Raw genomic sequence first — 22,516 nt, 5'->3', positions numbered from 1 at the left:
TCTTACAACTTTCACCTTTTCACGGTGTGTTTTCACTTCATCAACGTTAATTGTCACATTTTGGTTGCCAAAAAAAAAAGGTCAGCATCCGGTCGCACTTAGCTCCGCCCTCTCATGTCACTTCTGGCCAAAAAAAAAAGCATCCACCTGCTGACCTTGTCACTTGAAAATGTTGATTAGAGCAGCTTTAATTGAGCTTTTTTTTCTTTTTTAATGCAAATAAACTGTTGCTTTTGGATATGAAACATAAGAGTCAGCCCGTTGTGATACCGATCCAATCTGCTGCCTCTGCATCAGCTCGTCTGACTGAAGAAGGGGGCTAGTGCTGGGACAGCAGTCTGCCAGCCAGCCTTGGCTAACGTCAGCCTGACGGAGGCTCCAAACCAGTGGGGTGGGATGTTCCGCTACAACCCTCTGCCCTATGGTCTCCCGTCATAATTAATATGTTGTTGTATCAAAGTTGAAGCGTTTGCCTCCGAAATGTCCCGGCGCCCAAACCCCCCCGTATGAAAGACCTGACCTCCAAGCAGCTGAAGGTTGCTCTGCAAACTTGGCACACCCCCGAGTGAAAACATCTGCTTTCCTCACAGGCAGGACCGCCACGGACCCCACGTCTCAGCTGGTTCCCACAGCTCGGAGAGAGAGCCCTTCCCCTGTCCTCGCGCACTGACCCCCACATTTATAACCCCAACCCCACCTCCCCCCGCCCCCCGCCGCCGCCTGAGACCTCCTCAAGCCTCGGGCTTAAGGCCTGGACCCCTCCATCACCTCGTCCCCTCTTCCCCCTCCGTCCAGCATGTAGCACCGTGCCAGTGTGGTCACTTTACTGCTGAGAGGAGTGCTCCTGTCTTGTTATACCCACATCACAGCCTGTCGAGAGGAAGGGGGGGATGGAGGAGGAGGAGGAGGAGGAGGAGGAGGAGGCATCTGTGCTGCTCCCACAAAGCGGCGACTGTTGGAACGCTGACAGAAGCATCTGTCATCCCCCTGCCTTCACACACTCACCTGCTGTCCGAGGGCCCGACGCTCTCCTCGCTCAGCTTTCTTGGTGATTGCGTGGATGCCTCCTTTAAAGTTGTTGATGCAAAAGGAAACACCGTAAGAGGAAGTGTGACAACTACGGAGAAGTACACACTTCTATTTGCCAAGTCCTTGCCAAACGAAGCAGTATTTATTAAAGAATATTGCGATGGTGTTAATGAATGTACTGACCTGTGTTGCGACTCTACTTTATCATTCTCCAGTGGCAACCATTCCCCGAACATGCTGAAGGGTTGCCAGCAGTTAGGGGAAAGATGCCAATCCATGTGTATGACACACACATTAAAAAAAAACACACACACAAGCTCAAGGACATCATCACTCATTCAAGTCCAGGGGAAGGTGCCCTTTAGACGATGCCACGCGGAAAAGTGTAAAAACTCTGATTTCACTTATAGTTTGAAGCATAAAAACCTTCATTTATTTACATTGATAAGATTCTGTGTCTCTGTCCTCTTTGGCCACACAATGGAGTCACGGAGGAATTATTCAGTCCATTCATTTAAATAAAAGCAGAAAAGCAAACTTGCTTTGGAAATAGCAAATACTTTTAAGGTTTAAGTAAAAGTAATTCATAATAAATAAACAATTTCCCACATCTTAAGGTGATCTTTTTACATTGTCTTGTTTTATCCATCCAACAGTCCAAAATCCAAAGGAATTCTGTTTAGTATTGGGAGAGATTGGGAACACATGTATTGCTCTACGTGGTGACGGCTGAGCCTTTGGCTTGCAGCTAGTGGTGCTCATAGCAATTACAGAGCAAACTCTCACGTGCTGACAGAGCTAACAGTGTTCACGGGAACCAGAGGTGCTACATCTTTACATGGCAAATCAAAAGTCAGGCCTGCAGCTCGCCAGGCTGTGTCTCTTTCCTGAAAACCCGAAAACCTTGTCTGGTTTCACGATGTGCCAGAGGGCAGCCGGTAAAGTAGGGAGGTGATTTTGAATGGCACCGCTCATATATAAAGTAGCTCCTCTCAGCATGGGAGCGAGGACGCGGCAAAGAAGAGAGGCAGGTTAACAAATGAGTGAGGAAGGAAAGCAGGACTTTGTGGCCCTCGGAGACAGAGTGGGCTGGGATGTTCTGCCAACAGCTCGTCTGCCAGGGTGAAGGAGACACACACGTTGCATTCATATCTGCACACACACACTGTCATCTCTCTACAGCTCCATCCCCGGCCTCTGTTACAGCCTTGTGTCTGAGCAGGAACCCCACTAAGCTGGCTGGGGTCCAACACCAAGGTCTCTCACCTCGCAGACTGGGCAGGGGGCCCTGCTAGCTCCTGTGAGTTATTCCTGGGCATGGACCTGGGTTCCACCTCTCTGTTCTCCTTTTGTCTCATCCACCCGCCTCTGGCCCATCCTGGCCTCCTCGTCTCCCTTATCCCCCTCTCTGGGTCCCTGTGGCTGATGAGCCTGTCCTTCAACCATCAGCATCTTCACACACACACACACACACACACACACACACACACACACACACACACACATGGTAGACTTGGATTTATATAAGATTGCTATCCATATCAGGCCACAAATGTTGAGGTCACCTTCATATACTTTCACCATCTGCAGTGTTTTATTATTATAGAGCACCCCAGAGCCCAATGGCTGACTTATGTCAAGATCATTTTTTTTGTCTTAAACTGTTGATTAGTTTGTTTAAGTTTGTTCAACCTAATTAAAAAAAATCTTGAGGAAACAAACCATCAGTTAAAATAAAAAAAACTATGTTTTGGATCATGATTAGAATTGAAAGGATTTTAACTAATTGTCTTTTTTTTAAAGCAAGAATGTAAAATATTATCAAGTTCCAGGTCCTCATATTTGGGAATTTGCAGCTTTTCTGTTATATCACTGTACATGAGTATTGTTAGATTTTTGGACTGTTGGCTGGACAAAACAAGACATTTGAAGATATCAATCCGGGATCCAGGAAATTGTGATGGACTAGTAGTCCGTCACAATAACTAGTGACGAGTTAATCATTTGTAATTGTTTTTAATGGCAATATCAATACCTTTGATAAAAATTCGAACCAGGCAACGCATAATGTGAGCTTGCTCTTCTAATACCAAAACCTGGAAAGCAATCCATCATTCCTTCCTTGCTACACGCCATGTGTAAAGCCTTCATATCGCCACTAGAGGTCACTCGATATCATACAAAATGGAGTGAAAGGCTTTTCAGCATTTTGTCCATCGAATTGACTGAAAATGAATGTAAATGAATAACACGGCCATACACAGACTACACGTTTCACAGAGCAAGAGCTTGAGGTTAAAGTGGAACAAACGGTGAACAGAGAAATACATGATTTGTCAGAGATGTGGGCCATATTGTGCGGAGATAAACCTTCTGTTGTTGTTACTGTAAAGCTGGACCCTGCCGCCTCAGCATCAGTACCAAGCAGGACAGAGGAGCCGCTGCAGACCTCCCACTCTGATGCTATTTTCAGGTACCAAGAATAACCCATATTTACACCTATCCGCTAACGCACATACATAAACTAAATGGTATAAGTCGTATTCGTGTACAAAAGTAATGTCATTCGTGTCTTTGGCAACGACGCTTAGCGTGCCTGTATCTCATTCTTAAATAATAGTGTGAGAGCGCATGCGTGGAAGTTAACGCCCACTTTTTTTTCAAACGTCCGTCAAGCCGAATGCTAGCATAGACGATCTCTGTAGTGCTAAGATGCTCGGCGCGGTTACTTTCGCGAAAACTTCCACTAATAAAATCCTATTTTCGTAATGGTGACTCACACTGTGGTTCCACAAACATTTACTATTATGTGCTAACGTGCCTTAAATGTTGTAGTTCTGCTTCTTTAAAATTAAACAAGACAAACTACGTGTAATTAACATAGACTCTCGTGCCCCCCCCCCGTGTCTTGCCATATAATGGTACAGTCTGTCGACGTCCTGCGCGGGAGCGGAAAACGTGCATCCGACTGAAGGGAGAAGGAAAAGGAGCGTTGTGTTTTCCTGGTAAGAATCCGTGCTGCAATAACACTTTACAGAGATACGTAAATCTAATCATCTTTCGTCCAGACGTCTGCACAAAGTGGAGGTCAGTGAAGCGGGTTGTCGCACTGAACTGACGTGTACGCACGTTTTACGTGCCTGAGGAGATGCATGTTAATATAGCTAATATATAAAAGGTGTGTAATAACTTCATTCTGCGTCCTTGTTCCAGCTCGGTAATACTTTCAGCATGACTCGAGATTGGAAACCTGGTGATCTGATCTTCGCCAAGATGAAGGGCTATCCACACTGGCCCGCAAGAGTGAGTACAGAGCTTCATCATAGGCGAAATGTAGGCTGTTTTATTACAATTAAACATTTAAACGTATATGCAACCGCTAAAAGGCTGCACATAGCCCATAGACAGACATAAACAATAGCTAAGCACACGCTTTCAGTTTCAGACTTTCAATATATTTAAAAACTTTTGTGTTTTTTCTTCATTCCTCGACCAGATTGATGAAGTCCCAGACGGTGCTGTGAAGCCATCCAATATCAAGTTGCCCATCTTCTTCTTTGGCACCCATGAAACGTTTGTAAAAAGCTCACTGGCGATCTTTGTTATTCCCTTTTAGTTTGAAGGGCTCAAACTTCCTTCTTCTTGGTGGCCAGAACGAACAGAAAGCATGGCAGGAAATGCAGTTAACATACCACCTAATTATACAGAGAAAACTGTATTGCAATGAAGGAAAAGTGGAAAACTACATTTGAGCTCTCCATGAGAAAGTTTGTACAAGATATGCCCTCCAGTAGCTCTAACCATTTAATTGTGCTGTTAATTCCCACAGAGATTTTGGACTCTTAACGTAAAATGTATTTTTAATGGTAAATTGCTGCATTTATGTATCCGGTTGTGGTTATAGAGGTACTATTATCTTCTTTCAAACAGAGCATTTCTTGGCCCCAAAGACATCTTCCCATACCAGCCCAACAAAGACAAGTACGCCAAGCCCAACAAGAGGAAGGGCTTCAATGAAGGATTGTGGGAGATTGAGAACAACCCAAAAGTTGAGCTCACTGCACCCAAGGTACGTCCTCCGTTTTCAGCCTTTTGCTTGGATCGGCTGCACGTCACCTCCTGATAGTTTGACCGTTTGATTGTGGGTGCACTAAAATGTCTCATATGTTATAAATATATTATATATTAATTTGGATCTAGTCGAGAAAAGTTGGGGTGAAAAAAAACAACTGCTCCCATGCTATCTAATTATTAATTTAATTTATTTTATTTATAGTGTCATATCAGAGTCATCTCAGGACACTTAACGCATTGAGCAGGACTAGAATACGCTCAAGATTTCCAGTCAATATAATTTCAACGTCCCAACATTATGTTTCATTATTTAATTTCATTTTATAGCCGGTCGCCCCCGATTCTTTCACTGAAAAGGATTCGGACAGCAACCTGGAAGGTGAAGAGGAAACGGACGACAAAGTAGGTTTCTTCTTTGTTTATTTAAAAAAAAAAAAAAATCTCATTCGCAAGCAAATACATACAGTCGCTTCACTGCATTGACTGGTTTGTTATGTGCCGTCAGCTTCTTTTTTCCTTTTGCTTTCTCTGATCTTCCTCTAATGTGCGTCTGCTTCACACTGAATTACATATCAGTGCAGGCGATAGTCTACTAAATTAATAGTGTGATTTTTGCATTGATAGATTAAAAGGCTTGTTAAGAGTAGTGTGTGTGTGGAACAGAAGGATACTCGCTGACTTTTCTCCCTTTCAAGACTCGTTTACGCCACCACACTGCGTCCTATCCTGTGTCTTGGGTGCATTTAGGTTCCAGGAAGTGAGACTGAGCAGGAGAATGAGAATGAGGAGGAGGAGGAGGAGGAGGAGGAGGAAGGGTCTCTGATCTCTGAGCAGGGTCCTCAGAACCAGGATGTACGTACTTTGCATGCTGGGATCCCATAAAATGGCGCAGGTCGCCTCACACCCACCCTGTGGGAAAGCATGTGACACATGGTGTTTTTTTTCAATTGGTGGTTTGTTTCTGTTTGAGTTTTCGTCGGCGGCCACAAACTTGCATTGGGGCTTGATGTTTTGACTAGAATGCCGGGGCTGGGTTTTCTGTGATGACTGAGATGATTATTTGAGAAAATACAGAGTCTGTGCTGCCCACTAAAAATGCTTTTTATTAGATTGAATCATAGCCAGTGAGCATAGCTGGCTGTTGCTCAGAGTGATTTAGGTTTGGGACATAAACTCTTATGTGATGATGACATGTTTGTTTCTTCTTCTCTGCTTTAAAACTCTGACAACGTGTGTTATTGCTTTGTTTACTGCCTTTTCCTGTCCACATATTCACTAAAACTGCTGTATGCAATTAGTTGACGTTGTTTTATTTCTGCATGGCTTTCTGTGTGCTTTGGAGAAAGGTAAGTTGTGACTCAGTTTATGTATATTGCTCAGGTTTCTATTTTCCCCCCTGCTGTCTCTGGAATATTCCTACAAGTTTAAAAGAAAGTGTCCTAATTCCTTACTGTAAACACTAAGTATACCCAAAACGTTAGTATGGGAACTAAAAAGTATGCTGTGTGTGAAATAAATGGAGCTGCTCATCACGTTGATGAAACGGCTCCACAAACACCTCATAAAACAAAAAGAGTGTTATGGTTTAATTTGGCATTCCAACGTTTATTAACCAGTTAAGTGTACTGAATATTTGTATACTAACTTCAGTAACACTGCATACTTTAAATATGGCTAAATACTATATATATTTAGTGTGTTTTGGAATTTGGACACAGACATTGCTCATGAAACACTGGCACATTTAATACTTCAGGCTGTAATATCACTGTTATACACTAGATGGTGCTATTAATCCAGATATTTGCTGTCCACTTGACATGTATACCTGCTTTTTGGTGAATCATGCTGTTATATTAAAGGGAAGTTTGAAGGCAGTCAAAAGTCAAAGATTAACAACAGCTGTCACGTTTTAGGATTTGGCACAGAAAGAATCCACAGATGTTCCTAAACCCAAGAGGGGGAGAAAGAAAAAGGTCTGTAGTACGTATTAATGTGTTCACTTTACGGTCTAAATGAATGGTTTGTTGAAAGCATTTTATGAGATTGCACATCTTTTTTTTTTTCCAGAGTGATGCTGAGCAGGAGACTGAAAAACACGATGCCCCTGCTAGTCCTGTCAGCTCCTCAGGTAGGCCACGTTGCCTGTGATGTTAGTGCTCATAATGCTAACAAGATGTACAGATATTGCTCATTATTATCATTCAGCTCTCCTTTTCATAACATGGATTTATGGTCTCTGTGTGTTTTTGTGTCCATGTGACCAGAGGGTCCAAAACGAAGAGGCAGGAAGCCCAAAAGTGAGAAGATGCTTTTGCTCCAGCAGCAGGACCAGCAAGGCTCGGGAAGTGAAATGTAACTACATGAAAATGCATATACACATTACAAAATGCTCACGTAAGTCTGTTTCTTGTGCACCAACTTTGCCTGGGTGGAGGGCCCACACATTCATTTTGATCACAAGTTTCTGTCAAATCTGCACTAAAATAGAGCTGGGGTCATATTTAAAAGCATTCTGAGAATACTCTAACACGGACTAGCTTAGGAAACTTCTCAGATACTCCTCTTAAAGTCCTTCGGAGCTTTCTTAAGGGCTAAGAGGCTTTTAACTGTAAAGGTAAAATTCTTGGAGAAAGTACATATTCTAAGAATTTTGTCAGAATTTTCATAGAATTTGTGCTTTTGAAGCTTTTTAAATGCGGCCCCTGTCCCGTAGCCTCGTAACAGACGACCCCTTCTCTCACATTTAGGGACGCTGCTGAGTCAGAGAGAAAGAGAAAGAGGGCAGCAGAGGAAAAGTCCAAGAGTGGAGAAGAGGACAAGAGGAAGAAGGAGGACAGCAAAGGAAAGGAAGCGGAGGCGAAAGAGCCCGAGGCCAAGAAGAAGAAGAAGGAGGACAGCTCCTCGGGCTCTGACGATGAAGAGGCAGGTTTCAAGTCCAACGTGATTCCTACATAATAGAAATGTGTGTGTGTCAGTATGAGGCTTTCACACGCATGCTTTTTGGTTTCTTTTAATCTCAGAAAAACAAAGGCAGAAAGAAACACCAAAACTCTGAGATGGACAAAGATGTGAGGCGACGGAAATCGGATGAATTGAGAGAGTACGTATTCATACGATACCCATTAGAAGTTACCATGACGACCTTATGTTGCTTATTCTGGTCAGACTGACCGCCAATACTCAAAGTATTTAACTTGCAATTATATGAAGAGGAAAGTTAACTATTGAGAAGGCATAACCAGAGATTGTTGCATTAAATTAACTGGAGGAATAACATGAATATTAGATGTGATAACTAAATAAATTGTATTTAATTCATCAGCTACTCATGTTGACACTATATAAGTAAGCAAAGTCATTAGGAGAGGAATGGCAATGTTTCTAACCTGGTGTGGATATTCTGCATTGCAGGCCAAACAAAGATGACGGGAAGAAAAATGAAGAGAAGACAGGGGTCAAGAAAAAGGGTCAGTATTCAAATTATATATATATATATGGGCTTATGTTTGGGGAATCAGGGAATTTTTCAAATTGAAGGCCAATTAAATAAAATATTTGTTGAAGATGACGGAGGAAACGGCTGAGCTTTATTATATTACAATACAAATAAAGTGTATTATTATTATAATACAGGCTTGAACACATGAGGCTGTCGCCCCCAAACAGAAATTACACACTCAGTGTAAAAAGCTGTTGCATATCCCAAAACAAGTTTTTGACACAAATTCACACTTGATTCTGGTAAAAAAAAACAGCAAGTGTTTTTTTCCCCCACAGAAATGTCAACTGACCTAATGCTCCAGAGACTGCACAGTGAAATCAAGATTTCACTGAAAATTGACAACCCTGTAAGTTCTACTAACCGCCATCACTTTCATTTCCTCTACTGACAACTTTGCAAATTGATTTTTTTCTTCACGTTCTCCTACGTGCACTGACAAATCTTTCTGACGTCAGTGTGTCGTCTCACTTTGTATATTCGTCTCTTTTCATGCGTTCCTGAATCATCCATGTAAATCATTTATGACCAATGGCATCCTAATGCGAGTGATTGTGTGACTCCTGTCGTTATAAATCACACGTGTATGCAGTAATTTCACTGTTGATTCATGATTCAAGGAAAATAACAGATGTCGGTCGTCTTCAACGTGTAAAGAGCTACTTTTAACACACTGTGGTTAAGTTTGAGAATTGTTTTCCAGGATGTGAAGAAGTGCTTGGATGCATTAGATGAGATCGGCGCACTTCAAGTGACGACTCAGCACCTGCAGAAGCACAGCGAACTCATCGCCACGCTCAAGAAGGTACGCTCGCTCATCCAAATGTAAAAGTAAACGACCATCGGAGGCCCGTCTTTGAATGTTTAAATCCCTCTTCTAGATCCGCAGATTCAAGGCCAGCCAGGACATCATGGACAAGGCCACCATGTTGTACAACAAGTTTAAGAGCATGTTTCTGGTGGGAGAAGGCGACTGTGTGCTCAGCCAGGTGCTCAACAAGTCTTTAGCCGAACAGCGGCAGCACGAGGAGGCCAAGAAAGGAGCGCTGAAGAGAGTGGAACAAGCCAAGGAAAACAACTCGGGTACTTTTTATTATCCATTCCTCCTGAGTTGTTCTTTATTCCCCTGTCTTTCATTCTGTAGACAAACAGGATTTGTTCATTTGGAGGTTAAAGAACAAAGTAGAATATAATCTTTTATTCAATAGTTTTCTCCATTAAGAAATTGTACATACAAACAACAGAACACCTCTGATTGTATAAAATATCACATTGATTATTGCCTGATGCTCTGGTGAAACCAGCCATTACTGTTTCTTGGTAAAGCTTTGGTCTGTTGGATGCACTTTTATTAGTGCGCTGGGTTTTGGGGATGTTGACACCGGAGGTGGGCGCCTGTTGCACCCATATTTCTATGTCAATCACTCACCTGGAATTGTTGCAGAAAACTGTTTTTTTCTCGCACGCCTCCACATTTAAAACACTTTGGCATGTGAGAAAAAGAACTTCAATAACTCAAAGTAACACGGGGCGAGTAACTGATGTAATACAATCATTTTGGAGGTGAAGGGTTATTTAATCGTTGTGAAGAAATCACAAGGAGACATTGTGTTATTATGCTGGTTGTCATTTCTGACGATTCTAATCATTGAAAATGAAAGAGTAAAAATAAGGAGGTTTTTTTTTGTAAGCACATGGGAGTTAGTACAGTGAGGGGTGGCTATGTCAGGTGATGAGATTATGTCAAAGCGTGTCTGCTAGTTATTGGCAAATCAAGTATGACCAGCTGAGTCAAAAAGGAAAACCAATCAGACAACAGAGACATTGAAGCATTGACTTTTTTCCCCCATCCCTTTTCACGAGGCCATCATAGGATCTCTGTGGTGAGTTTTCTCAGAACACTGAATATAATCAGAGGTCTGCTGCCACTTCTGTGATCCATTGACTTACTTTCTCTAAGTACGTACTACACTTCAATTAAAGAGCAACTCTGTGAAAGGTCTCTTTCTGCAGCAAGGCATGCCAAATGGATGGAACATCGAGTTTGTCTCATTAAGGTCTGGAGCTCGGCGTGTCATCACATGCTCCTGTGAGTTCTGCTCTCTGCGGTGTCGTAGGTTGGGCAGTGGTGTTCTGTCTGACAGAGTCTGTGTGTGTGTCTCTCTCTCTCTCTCTCTCTAAAGACAAGATGACGAATGGCGATATCAGCCCAGAGGAGAAAAGACAGGAGGCGGAGGGGGAGAAGCTCCTTGAAGACGCCTCGGTCGGGGAGAATCACAGGTAGGTTACCCAAACGAATACACAGGACAACACTGATCATTGGTGGTCAAAGGTTCCCGGTGACCTCAGAAACAAAGTTCTTGACCATATCCCACGAATTCATATTCTAATTGCTAAACATTGAGAAATTCATACAGTTACAGTATGAAAGCTACAACGTCCATAAAGAGTAAAAAGGGAGATTTAAAAAAAGAACCCAAAATTAATTATTTGTGGCACATGTGAGATTGAAAGGTTACTCCAAAACTGTATAAAACTAGTTTCTCTTTAGTTTTTCTGGAGTTCCCTTAGTACTTAATTGCAAAGGTATTTCAAATACATTTTAAAAAGTGAAGAAATTCTAGCTGGCAAGGAAAAACTATCTTAAAGTATGAGACTGGCTTTATGCTATGCGTTTCTTATTGTTTGCAAATCCTGTTAATCTGTAAATTGGTACTTACTGACTTCCCTAACCCTCTCTGTCAATCAGCCCCAAGCCCATTGGTTTGTACATGGTTTAAAAATAGAGCTCAATTTTCAGTTTTTAAAAAAAGGGTAATTAATTTCTAAAACAACTGGGACATTTTTGAGATAACGCTACTCAAACTGGAGTAAACATGGCCCCTCATTTGTTTTTAATAGTTATTGGTCAACAGTGGAGGTCTTTGGTTGGTGTTAACCCATTTCCTTTTCTTCGACCACAGTGGCCCGAAAGCTCAGGAGGAGTCCACTTAGAGTGTCCTACATGAAGACGTTTGCTGCTGTACTCATCTAACCTTTGTCCAAACTGACCCGACTGACTGGGATGTCCTGTCCAGCGTGTTTTGATGACTGATAATGATCACTGGTTTCCAGTTGACTGACTGCTTCTGTCAGAGTTGCTGCTTAAAGGTTTCAGTGCATCCAACCCCTCCACTCCCGAGATCTACTGACTGCATATTTTATTTTTTTACTATTTTTTTTTCTTCTTCTTTCAGACAACTAGTTGGATTTGAGTAAGCACTTGTAGAGCTGCAGCTCCGTGAACTTAGATCTTAATGAGCGTGCTCACAGACGAGCTAGTCCTATTTTTTCACTTTTGGAGTAGATTGCATTCCGTTGTACTCGATAATTGCACACGCATTTAAAATTGTTTGACATTTACGGAACAGTTTGATCAGTTTGTACTGATGTTTAATTGTAGTTAGAAATCTTATTACCACGGTTAATAATTGGCTGCATTAATGTTTTAAACATTCACAAACAGAAAAATTCCTTTTGCCAAAGTTCTTTTTACTCACATTTTCCAAGTGTCTGTTTTAAAACTTTTGTTTTTTTGTTTTTAACGTAGATGTAAATAAGAGTATTTTTGTGCCTGTCTGATGACCTGTTTCAGTATCCAATAATAAAGTAGTACATACATACAGGACTCCTTTTGTCAGTTTAAGTGACTCGGCTGGAAAAGGGCAATGTCATATAACTGGGATCTAGCAATGTTTGAATCAAAATTATTATTATTTGGGCCATTTTTGCCTTTTATTGAGAGAGAGTGTGAGAGTGAAAGGTGGAGAGAGATGGGGACGACATTGCAGAAGGTGTCGATGGTCGGATTAAAACCCGGGCTGATGCGGCGCCAACTCTACCACGGAGTCACAGCTCAAAGTTGTGATGAAGCTGATTGACTTAATAAATACAACTTTTTTTCCCTCTCAAACCTTAACTTTTGTGCATTTAGTAATTAATATTTAAATGACTGACTATGAAACTGAGTAAAATTTTAAATCATGTTTTCAGGGTGAAATAGATGCCAACGCTTAGAAATAAGTACATCTTCATTTTTAATGAATGGTTTACAAAATAAACAATATAAATACATTTTTACATAAGGAAATTCACAGCTCAGTTAAACACATTTTTACATGTTACTGTGGATTTGAAACGTCTGTAAAAAAACAAAGCATTGCTGTCCAAAAACAGCTTCTTTTTAAACAAAATATACATTTCCCAAATACGAAGGCATTTCTCACATTTAACTGATCTGATCCAAAGACGTGGATTAGTTAAATGCACCACGGTCGACATACGGATAGGCCAAGAAATTGCCCGCTTTGTTGCCTTGAGCGTCGTAGTGCAGCATCCGGAAGCACTTGTCACAGAAAAGACACGGGTCACTCGGAGCAAACCGGTCGTTGGTAGTAAACCATCTGCAAAGAGTCGGGATGTTAAACTTGTCTTCCCAGCGTGAGAATACCAAAAAAAGTGTTTGTGCATCAGACTTTTACACACCTTCCAATGTAGACGTGGCAGACCGCACACTTCTGGGTGGTGACCCTGTGCTTGTGTGTGAGAAGCGGATACAGCTTCTTGTCCAGGCAGTCGTTCGTATGGCTCAGCCTGTCATTAGTACCAAAAGAGTGAAAAAAAAGGATCAGGCCCAACTTCTTCGTGATGCGAACACAGATTTGTCTCACAATTGTGTTATTGAAAGCGGCTTTCATGCAAACAGTAAATGGGCTCAGAGGTTTATTTTTTATCTACCAGCACTATGGAGTCTTGAATCCTGTCCGACAACGAAGCGCTTTACTTCAAACCATCACATTGTAGGCTTTTCATCAACGTATCAAACCACCACATATAATCGTTGTGGTGGTGTAGGTTATTTACGTTAGGAGAGGATGCTCAGGCGTTTTCCATTCCAGCATGTGCTTCAGACTGAACACAAGCACCTTATTCATTATTAGTTACAACGTGATAAAATTACCTTGGATCACTTTCAGCGAAGAGCTTCCGGACCACAAGTACCTGTACAAGAATGTGACCCATCTCATACGGGCAGTACAGTACTAAAAGACAATTTTGTCATTGTTGTGACGAGCAAGTAGAACGAATAAATCTAGGAAGTGGGTTGACTAATGCGTGCTCTGGAAAAGCAGCCACATACACTCTCTCCTCATTGGGAGCAATTGCAAAAATAAAAAATAAATCTCTGCTCAACTTCCTCTTCTACGTTCAACAATGCCCAGAAATCTTGGTTGAAAAGCCAAATTAAATTGCAATGTTAGGCTAAAAAAAAAACAATTCTACTTCCCAAGTCGTAGACCAACTGTGGAAATATTGATTTAAGACAACAATCTTTTTTTGGCATCTGTGGGAACCCCGGATAATGACAAAGAACACACAGCACTGACCTGACGTCTGTGATGATGACAAGATGTTCACAGTCTCCCTGATGACAGTAGAGGTACGGGAAGCCCACTTTCACTTTCAGATCCACAAATCGTGTGTCCTCCATCTTGGCCTTGCTGTAGGACGGGAAGTTGTGGGTCTTTGCCCATTCAATAAAGGTCCTGAATCAGAAACATGCAGAAAGTACATCAGAAGCTCGTCAAAGACCTATCTTTTCTGCTCCATGTGACGTGAAAGTTCAAGTTTCCGGTAGCCTCCAGGTTTATTCCTTTTATGCTGATTTATGGTAACACCGCCACATCATTTCTCCAACATTTCATTCCCTAGTGTTTCAGAGTGTGGATGGAAGAGCAATGTTCTGCCCCAAATATTTCTCACCAATGTTTCTGGTCCACTTATGAGCATGCTAAATGATTTGAGTAAATGTGGCTGTAACTCTAGTTGGCAAAGACATCTTGAACTGAAGATGAATTACAAGGAGTCAATGAAAGTCCTCTGAACCAAGGTGTCCTTGTTCATGTTCTTATCACTAGCTGATTGCATAAGCTGCACTAGTAACAACACCAGCACAGTGATATATAAAAAGAGTACGTTTTTGCTGAGCTTCATGATCTGTCCCAATAGTACAAGTTTATAAATATTGCATTATTGCACACTGGCAATTAACAGAGCTGGTAAGACATTTTGATGAAGGTTCAAAGGTTCGAGACTCACTCAATGGTTTAAAGTTCAAGTTTAAAAAGAGAGCCACCTTCTTGTGCATATTCAAGTTGCTCACAAACAATAAAATAAATACTCAATTTGCACCAACTCGTAAATTTACTAATTGATTCAATTATTTTTGCTTTAAACTCAGTCGTGTGTTGGCACATCTTTAAAATTTGGAGAGAGCCAGGCTCACTGTTGTCCCCCAACCTCCAGTTATTATGCTACGCTAAGCTAACCACCTCCTGGCTGTAGCTCCTTCTTAAACCGCAGACGTGAGCGTAGTTTCAATCCTCTCATCTTGAAAAGAAAGTGAATATCCTCAAAATGTGGAACTATTCTTTCAAAGGACCTGCGGTAGGATTTAGTGGCATCTTGTGGTGAGGTTGCAGCCGGGTTATACCCGTATACCTGCGTATACCCTCCACTACACCACTGGGTTGCAGACTGCAACCAACTTAATGCCTCTCCGCTCACTCCTCCCTTTCGAAACATTCAAGATAGCGTGAAACCTAGTGTGTGAGAGGGTTGGGCCGATATCCGGTTTCACTGGTTCGGTTCGGTGTAAGGGCTAAACCGGTTTAATTTATGCACAAACCGGTTGAACCGGCATTTGTCCTTATGACACGTTCTGGACAACATCAGCGACCTGTGCTGACGGCATCCAGCACTAAATCCAACGTGCCTTTCATTAGTAATATGCAGCAATAATGACAAGTGATTCAAATAATAGTGTGATTATTTATAAACGGATCGGCAAGTGTCCGTCCAGTCGTGCGCAAAATGCGGCCGCCTCACTCCGGAGCGAGCCGAGGCCGGCATAATAGACATCACATGATGCGGGAGTTTTTGTGTTTGTTTACATCGACGTTTTGAAGACGCGTCACTAGGCGACGCACCACTGGAGCATTTAACGGGCCGAGAACGTAGATCCGAAGACGATAACAAGCCACTAGTTGCTCATACGAGGCCGCCGTTGTATCAGCAACACGTATATGATGCACAGCAACTTTGCTTGCGGTTGAAGAGTCATGTAAATATGCAAGACAAGCAAAAGTTCACCTTTCACAGTTGTTTTGAAGCCACAAGCTAGTCATGATGTTTTGTAAAAAAGAGACACCGTTGCAGTGTTAGGCCACAAAGCAAAGTTATTTATAAACGGTTTGATCGGTATTTTTGACTCTCCTTTCTGTGTAAAAAAACGAATGTATCACTTGGGAGGGTCTGCCATGGCAAGTGCAACGCTTAGTCGTGAAAGGTCGGTATAACCGGTTCAGTCTGGTCTTTGGATTAGTCTCAGACCGGTTTGAAAATGTTTAAACCGGCCCAAGCCTAGTGTGTGAAACTTACTCGCTGATGTCCCGACACTCGGGGTATCGCATGTCGCGGTAGAAAACTCCTTCGAAGAAAAAGAAAGCCGACTTGTAATGATCCTAAAACAGAAGAATGGATATGTTTTATATAAAATTCAGATCTTCTTCTTATGTTAACTTTAGACCTTGCTCGTAATTTCCGATGATCTCTACGTGTGCTCACTTTGCTGATGAATTCTGGAGCGATGTCTGGCGTGTTGCTGAACTCTCCGCACACTTGCAGGTCGCTGACACAGCAGATGGCATCTCTGAGCTCCGCCAAGCTGTGGGAGCCCGTCATCATCAGGGTTATGTGGGGTCTGACGTAGGCAAACTGAGGGGAGGGTTGAAGGAAAATATCAGTGTCATGGACAATAGCAGGCTGTCAACTTTGCAGGGTTTGTGGCACCCTAGTGAAAGCTCACTTTCTCAAAAGTAGCCGGGTAGTAGACGTTGATGGTTAGAATGATTTCTCCTTCAGGGATCATGTCAGCCACTGCCTCAGGTTGCCTGCCGACAGTTAAACGCTCCTGGAAATCACACAGGATATAAATTAGTATATAAAGGTTAAACATGTCCGGCACCTCCTCTGTCAAACAGAACAATTTCTCTTGTGCTTCAATGGACCCACCAGTTCATCAGCGTAGAAGTCGTGTCTATTCTTGGTGACTTTTAAAGTAGCTCTGTGATCTTGTCGTTTTTTTCTTTGTCTGTTAAAAACAAAGCATGCAGTTAATTAGCTTATATGCTGCGGATTCATCCGGGACACAATATGAATAGAAACACAATCATACACTAATGTTCTCAGCGTTGGGTCTGGAGGAACAACATCTGTATCAGGCAGCTGATCCTCAGGATGGCAACGAAGGGAATCTAGACTTGAAAGGAAATCAGGAAAAACAACATTGTGTAACTAGTTTGAAAACTAAAACAATTAAAGTTCAATAAAATTATAACACTGTATAACCACACAATAAAAAAAAAGAACTGACGAAAGCCCAATGACGTTGAGCCATTATCACATCTTCGAAAAACATATTTTAGGCTTTGAAAGCTTCACACGCCATTTCGACTTAATGCTAATTGCTAAATGGTAATGGTCCTTGTCTGCATAATTAATTCACTACAAGACACGAGCAGAGTCAACAACAGACAACATTGTTCTCACAGCTAAAACCAGACACAGCTGTATATTATGACAATTATCCTGTAGTAAATGAGCGTTTGGCTGAAAACTCAAAACTCGGCTCCTTCTGCATTATTGTATGTTTCAATTGTGATGCTACTGTGATGTCCACATTAAATATAATACACATACATCTTGATACTCTAATGCTAATACGTTTGTAGCTGTCACTTTGGCTTGTAACAGAGTATTTCTACTGTTTACGTTACTCTTCCACCATTGCTATTTAGCCAACAGTCATCGTAATTGCTTTGGTGCAATTTCGTTATGTTTTATAAACATATGTGCTACCAGCAGAGAGAGAAGGAAAGAGCCGATGGTAGAATCAATTTCATGGCAGTGTGGAAACGGTGGAAACTGTTAGCTAAACGTTAGCTAGCTAGGCTACGAGTTGGGTGAACGTTGGTGTGACAACCTGCAGATGGACTTCAGGTCACTCAGGGTGTCCGCACCAATCCCCATCTCTTTGGCAAAGTTAGCGTCAAACGTGTCCTCGTCCTCCCGGTGATAGCCGTAGTTACTCGGCTTCAGCCTCTTCAGCCACTCGTTCCTGAAAGAACCGATGTGAAATATGTTGCTGTTAACGTCATTATATTCATAGTCTGGGATGTTTGTGTTCGCGGCTGTCGACGGCTCAGACGCCGCCATGTTTTCCCGAATGACTACGTCAGAGCGTTGAGGATCATGGGTAATGTAGTTTTTTTTTGCGACAAGTAGACGGGACATTGTAGACTAGAGGCGTCAAACGAAATACCCATGGTCAGGTTGAGCATAAATACTGTATACATTTTTAAAATTGTTTAAAGATTTTTTTGTAGTTTTATTTGATTTTTTTTCTTGTCATTTTACAAAATGCACTTCTGTACAATTAAAAATACTATATATCATGGTATTGCCTTTATAACCACATTATCAACATCCTATCAATTGTATGATTCGATAAATACGATAATTATGGAATAAATTAAATAAAATATATTAAATATTTTTTCTTATTTTTCATTAAAAACATGAAAATATTAATTGTATCCCTAAAATCGTGTTTTTTTTTTCAAGTCAGTTATGAACCCTTTAACAATTAAGGCAATATTAAAATTATTTGTTATCAACATTCACACATTAACACATGAATGATAACTGATAGAGTGGGATGTAAATAAAATGTAGATAAACACATTAACATGAGATAAGAGGCAAAACTGCCTGGTTCACATTGTACCTCTCCGGACGCACTCAGTTTACAACTTAAATTTCCAATCACAACCCTCCCCAATCACCAGTGGTGTTCCCCAGGGCTCAGTCCTTCCGCATTATCACCAGAACCCCATCTTCTCAACACACCACACCCATCCTCAAACAACTCCACTGGCTGTCTGCCCAACACCCCCTTTTTAAGATTCTCCTCCCTACTTCTCTGAACTCCTCCAGCCCTACACTCCATCCCGACCACTCCGGTCCTCTTCTTCCTCCCAGCTCTCCGCTCCATCTGCCTCTATGTCCACGATGGGTTTCAGAGCCTTCAGCCGTCCACCTTTAAAACCATACCCCATGTTCAGGAGCGAGAAAATTACAGTATACAGATGAGTTCATTGATCACCTCTCTTAAATCTCTCCCTGACTGCATGCTCCTGCGGGAGAAGGCAAGTTAGTGCAGTGCAGGCAGAAAGGGCAAGTTAATAATGACCCATTTAGCCAAAAATGTCAATCTAAATAAATGTCATTGAGTCAAGAGCAAAAAAAGCAAGTGTGGTTCCAGTTAGACCTGCACAAATCAAGCACTTTGAATACAGTTATGTTACATATAAGAACACTTTAAGAATTTCCCTTTGTCTGAAACTAAATTAAAACTAATTAAAAATATGTTAAAAGACAAAATTACTTATTTCACATGGACCATACTGGAATTTCTTTATTTTATATTTCATAATCATAAGCTGTGAAAACTTTATCAAACAAGGCTTTTCTGTGACGTGTGTTAAAAGTATAAGCGTCATAAAGAAGCTTTCAAAATGATGCAGCAGCCGAAAGGACTAAACCACCGGAAATAAATAGTTAGGCAGGGACATCACATGCATGCAGATTTCCAGAAATGGTAACCAAATTTACGTAAAACAAGCCTTGTGCTGTCAGAGTGGAGTTACACCACTGGATATGCAGCAGGTTTCCCTCGAAGGCATGCGGTCACTTGTGATGGTGACGCCTTTCCCTCCACTCTCTCTCTCTTATAACTCCCAGCGGTGTGACCATTTAATCAAGTTTTAGAGGCCAAAGCCACAGCTTTGAAGATCTTGTACTTTGAATGGCTGTTTCCATTTCATGCTACTTTATCCCTCTTCTTCACTACACTACAGAGGGGAAATATTGTACTTTTACTCCAGTACATCTACCTGACAGCTGTCATTACTGTATTTCTCTTCAGATTAAGATATTTCATACAAAAACACATAGGATTATAACATAAAATGCATTGTTGAACATTAAACCACTGGTTAAAATGTAGTCTAGTTGGAGCCCCTTGTTTTATTTCAAACGTTAATGAGTTGTCAGTAGTTCATCCAAAGTGAAATTTCCCATCTAAACTTTTCTGATCGTATTATTTGACAGTTATCAATCGTTTCACACACACACAAAAAACAGAAAAATACATTCAAATTGGTGCAACATAATTTCGTTTTTTGTCTTAAATCATCTCATGATGTGTCTTGACCCCGAGATTACAGTTGATTTAACTACCTAACTATATCCAGATCTCAACCAGCTACAGAAATCGTTTCGTTTCATCAATACTAACAATCTGATCAATTATGTTTAACGAGTTATTTATTTATTACATTTTGCTGGTGATACTTCTGGACTTTGATTTTACTTATAATATTTCCCCATAGCTACAGGTTTTAACGCAATTAAAGATCCGGCTGTAGGACTACTTTTTCCACCACTGGTCCATCAGGTTAACCACCTTGTTCCGCGCGCACCGTCCTCGTGTCATGGCGTAATTGCGGCTGCGTCTCGCCGCTCTCGGCTAGTCGACATTTAAATTTTTCGTGCTTTCAAACCACAAGCTGATTAAGACTGCAGTTTGTGGGCTGGCCTTGCAAAGCAAAGCCACTCCTGTTGTTATAAATAATTCGGGAGGCCAAATTTTCATTTTGTCTAGAAGTGAGGAGAGCTCCTTCCCTTGACGTTTAGTGCATCCTTCTCAATTCTCTGCCTCAAATGGAGACGAAAATGGACAATCCACTGCAACAGGTAGGTTGTGTTTCACTGCAACATCTCTACGTGTGTTTGATCAGCAAACTGTTGTCTACTACAACAACTTTTACTTGTTTATTTCAGCTGTATTTAAAGGGATTTCTGTCTCTTCGTTTTATTGGAATCAATCATCTGTCAAATTGAAGTCGTTAAAAGTTGTTATTGCATGTATAATCTTTACAGGTCTGAAAGTTGACTGACTTAAAATGAAAAAAAAAAACTTAAACTGTTATCTCACCACGCAGTCTATAGATATGAATCCGGTTCCACTTTATTATTATTATTATTATTATTAGGCTATTATTATTATTATTATTATAAATAAAATGTCCCCCCTTTTCAGGTCGACCTGGACCAAATCAGAGAGGAATCAGTGTAAGTGACATCATTCTGTTATGTTTAGATTTTACAGCAATTTGTGCGTGCTTTTCAATGAATGCAAATAATCAGCCGTGAACAAAATCCTTTATCCGTTGCAAATGGGATGGGAAATCTACTCATTGTGATGCACCACACTCAACCACTAGAGGTCAGTATACGCTATGCGGAAAACGAGGACGGAATCATGGAATTTGACGATGAAAATTGGATCAGATGTAAAACACGGACTTTTCTAAATTTTTTAAAAAACGGGCGAAAGAAAAGAAGAAAAAAAAAACGTTGTCGAGAGTCTGATTTAATGTAATAATCAGGACGCTGCTTCATCCAGCGTCACAGACACACACACACACACACACACACACACACACACACACACACACACACACACACTCACACAGCGATCGATAGTCAGGATTTTTTTCTAACTACAAAGGGGGGCCCTGGAGAAAAAGTTTGGAGCCACTGCTCTAAACTGTGCATACTCTTCAAGTCCCCTTGTTTCTAACACTAAGCTTGCTAACATGCTCTACGTTTTGCATCTTGTCTAGTCTGGGCTTCTTGGCTTTGATCGTCCTGAGCTCCCAAATACTTAATGACGGATGTATGTCCATCTGTTGGGATGTAGGAGCTGACATAAATGTGTCCATCTTTCATTCAGATTGCCTGAAATGGATTTAGAGGCCACACTGAAGGAATGCTCCACTGCGCTCAGCTTTTTTCTGAACAACAGGTTTTCTGATGCTTTGGCTCTCTTAAAACCCATGTAAGTCCCTTTCATAACAATCTCCAGCTGACTGTTGATTCCCTTGTGTGCAGCTGTCTCACACTGCCAGTGGTCCTATCATTTATTCCCCCTCCAGGAAGAGTCAGAGCATGTACCACGCAATGGGCTACAGCAGCATCTTGGTGATGCAGGCAGGCATGACCTTTGAACCCAAGGACATGGATGCTGCCATGGGGTCACTGAACGAGTCCTTGCAGACATGCCAAAGGTATGGCTGAAAACTTTAATTGGGGACAACGTGGTACATTCCTAATCAAGAAAGTGACAGTCATATACTGTATTTAGCTGACTTTATTGGTCACCTCGTCTTAAAGTGTTTATCATATTGTGTGTTCCTTTACTTAGATTTCGGAAGAAAACTGGAATAGTGGAGACTTTAACCAACCTTTGGAGCAGACAACCAGCTGAGAACCTGACGGAAGGTAAGTGATAGCTTCCACATTTAAGCGTACTTGATCCTGTGTACGAGATCGCTATGTTGACATACAGGAAACTCTGCATAGCAATTTGACAACGACCAATTGGCATCTGGATAAATGTCATTTATTCCAATATTTGCATCGTGTTACGAACACAAGTCTTGCCGCTCTGCAGCGTTTAATCATTGTGACGTTTGATTCTGGTCAAAAGTTGAGATGCATGCGGAGCTGTGCTATGCTGAGGTTCTGCTGCAGAAAGCAGCTCTCACCTTCCTGGACGAGAGTATAATCGGCTTCATCAAAGGAGGGATGAGGATCCGAAACAGTTATCAGATTTACAAGTAAGGCGATCGGATGGGGGGGTTTTGTTCAGGGGCGTAATGGTATAAACACTGAAAAAGGAAAAAT

General features: G+C 41.5%; 3 protein-coding genes across 5 annotated transcripts; 2 read left to right on the top strand and 1 right to left on the bottom strand.

The window, feature by feature from the left end:
- The first annotated feature begins 3,960 nt into the window (after positions 1 to 3,960).
- psip1a (PC4 and SFRS1 interacting protein 1a) lies at positions 3,961 to 12,272 on the top strand. Of its 3 annotated transcripts, none has more exons than XM_084006195.1 (17): positions 3,961 to 4,034; positions 4,243 to 4,332; positions 4,526 to 4,602; positions 4,960 to 5,098; positions 5,431 to 5,505; positions 5,851 to 5,955; positions 7,020 to 7,079; positions 7,174 to 7,234; positions 7,371 to 7,458; positions 7,854 to 8,028; positions 8,127 to 8,206; positions 8,518 to 8,573; positions 8,884 to 8,954; positions 9,309 to 9,410; positions 9,487 to 9,688; positions 10,789 to 10,885; positions 11,569 to 12,272. In XM_084006195.1, exons 2-17 carry the CDS (start codon positions 4,261 to 4,263, stop codon positions 11,597 to 11,599), a joined length of 1,491 nt encoding a protein of 496 aa, XP_083862321.1. In that variant the 5' UTR covers positions 3,961 to 4,034; positions 4,243 to 4,260; the 3' UTR covers positions 11,600 to 12,272. The 3 variants fall into 3 exon arrangements, with proteins under 3 accessions (XP_083862321.1, XP_083862323.1, XP_083862322.1); XM_084006196.1 differs by having other exon boundaries at positions 4,030 to 4,116; XM_084006197.1 differs by lacking the exon at positions 5,851 to 5,955.
- On the top strand, positions 4,564 to 22,453 carry LOC311011550 (tetratricopeptide repeat protein 39B-like; the record flags this gene model as incomplete). Its single annotated transcript, XM_084006584.1, has 5 exons — positions 4,564 to 4,567; positions 21,567 to 21,668; positions 21,766 to 21,897; positions 22,035 to 22,111; positions 22,320 to 22,453. The coding sequence occupies exons 2-5, from the start codon at positions 21,574 to 21,576 to the stop codon at positions 22,451 to 22,453; spliced, it is 438 nt and encodes a 145-aa protein (XP_083862710.1). The 5' UTR covers positions 4,564 to 4,567; positions 21,567 to 21,573.
- Positions 12,669 to 17,921, bottom strand: snapc3 (small nuclear RNA activating complex, polypeptide 3). Its single transcript, XM_084006203.1, has 9 exons — positions 17,688 to 17,921; positions 16,881 to 16,964; positions 16,718 to 16,796; positions 16,512 to 16,616; positions 16,271 to 16,420; positions 16,085 to 16,167; positions 14,032 to 14,190; positions 13,130 to 13,237; positions 12,669 to 13,047 (listed from the first exon to the last, which is right to left on the bottom strand). Exons 1-9 carry the CDS (start codon positions 17,918 to 17,920, stop codon positions 12,900 to 12,902), a joined length of 1,149 nt encoding a protein of 382 aa, XP_083862329.1. The 5' UTR covers position 17,921; the 3' UTR covers positions 12,669 to 12,899.
- Positions 22,454 to 22,516: the final 63 nt, after the last annotated feature.

The sequence above is a fragment of the Eutrigla gurnardus genome (assembly GCF_963514095.1).
Source record: "Eutrigla gurnardus genome assembly, chromosome: 3".
Taxonomy (NCBI): Eukaryota; Metazoa; Chordata; class Actinopteri; order Perciformes; family Triglidae; genus Eutrigla; species Eutrigla gurnardus.
The sequence above is the reverse complement of the archived record's forward strand: the minus strand, read 5'-3'. Positions and strand labels throughout refer to the sequence as shown.

What these genes read in the sequence shown, in the direction of transcription:
- psip1a (XM_084006195.1), top strand. Translation starts at nt 4,261, where the DNA reads ATGACTCGAGATTGGAAACCTGGTGATCTGATCTTCGCCAAGATGAAG. An exon ending in TTCTTTGGCACCCATGAAAC is followed by an intron (nt 4,603 to 4,959) that starts GTTTGTAAAAAG and finishes TCTTTCAAACAG; the next exon opens with AGCATTTCTTGGCCCCAAAG. An exon ending in AAGAGGAAACGGACGACAAA is followed by an intron (nt 5,506 to 5,850) that starts GTAGGTTTCTTC and finishes GGGTGCATTTAG; the next exon opens with GTTCCAGGAAGTGAGACTGA.
- snapc3 (XM_084006203.1), bottom strand. Translation starts at nt 17,920, where the DNA reads ATGGCGGCGTCTGAGCCGTCGACAGCCGCGAACACAAACATCCCAGAC. An exon ending in CCAACGCTGAGAACATTAGT is followed by an intron (nt 16,797 to 16,880) that starts GTATGATTGTGT and finishes TGTTTTTAACAG; the next exon opens with ACAAAGAAAAAAACGACAAG. An exon ending in CTCCAGAATTCATCAGCAAA is followed by an intron (nt 16,168 to 16,270) that starts GTGAGCACACGT and finishes CTTCTGTTTTAG; the next exon opens with GATCATTACAAGTCGGCTTT.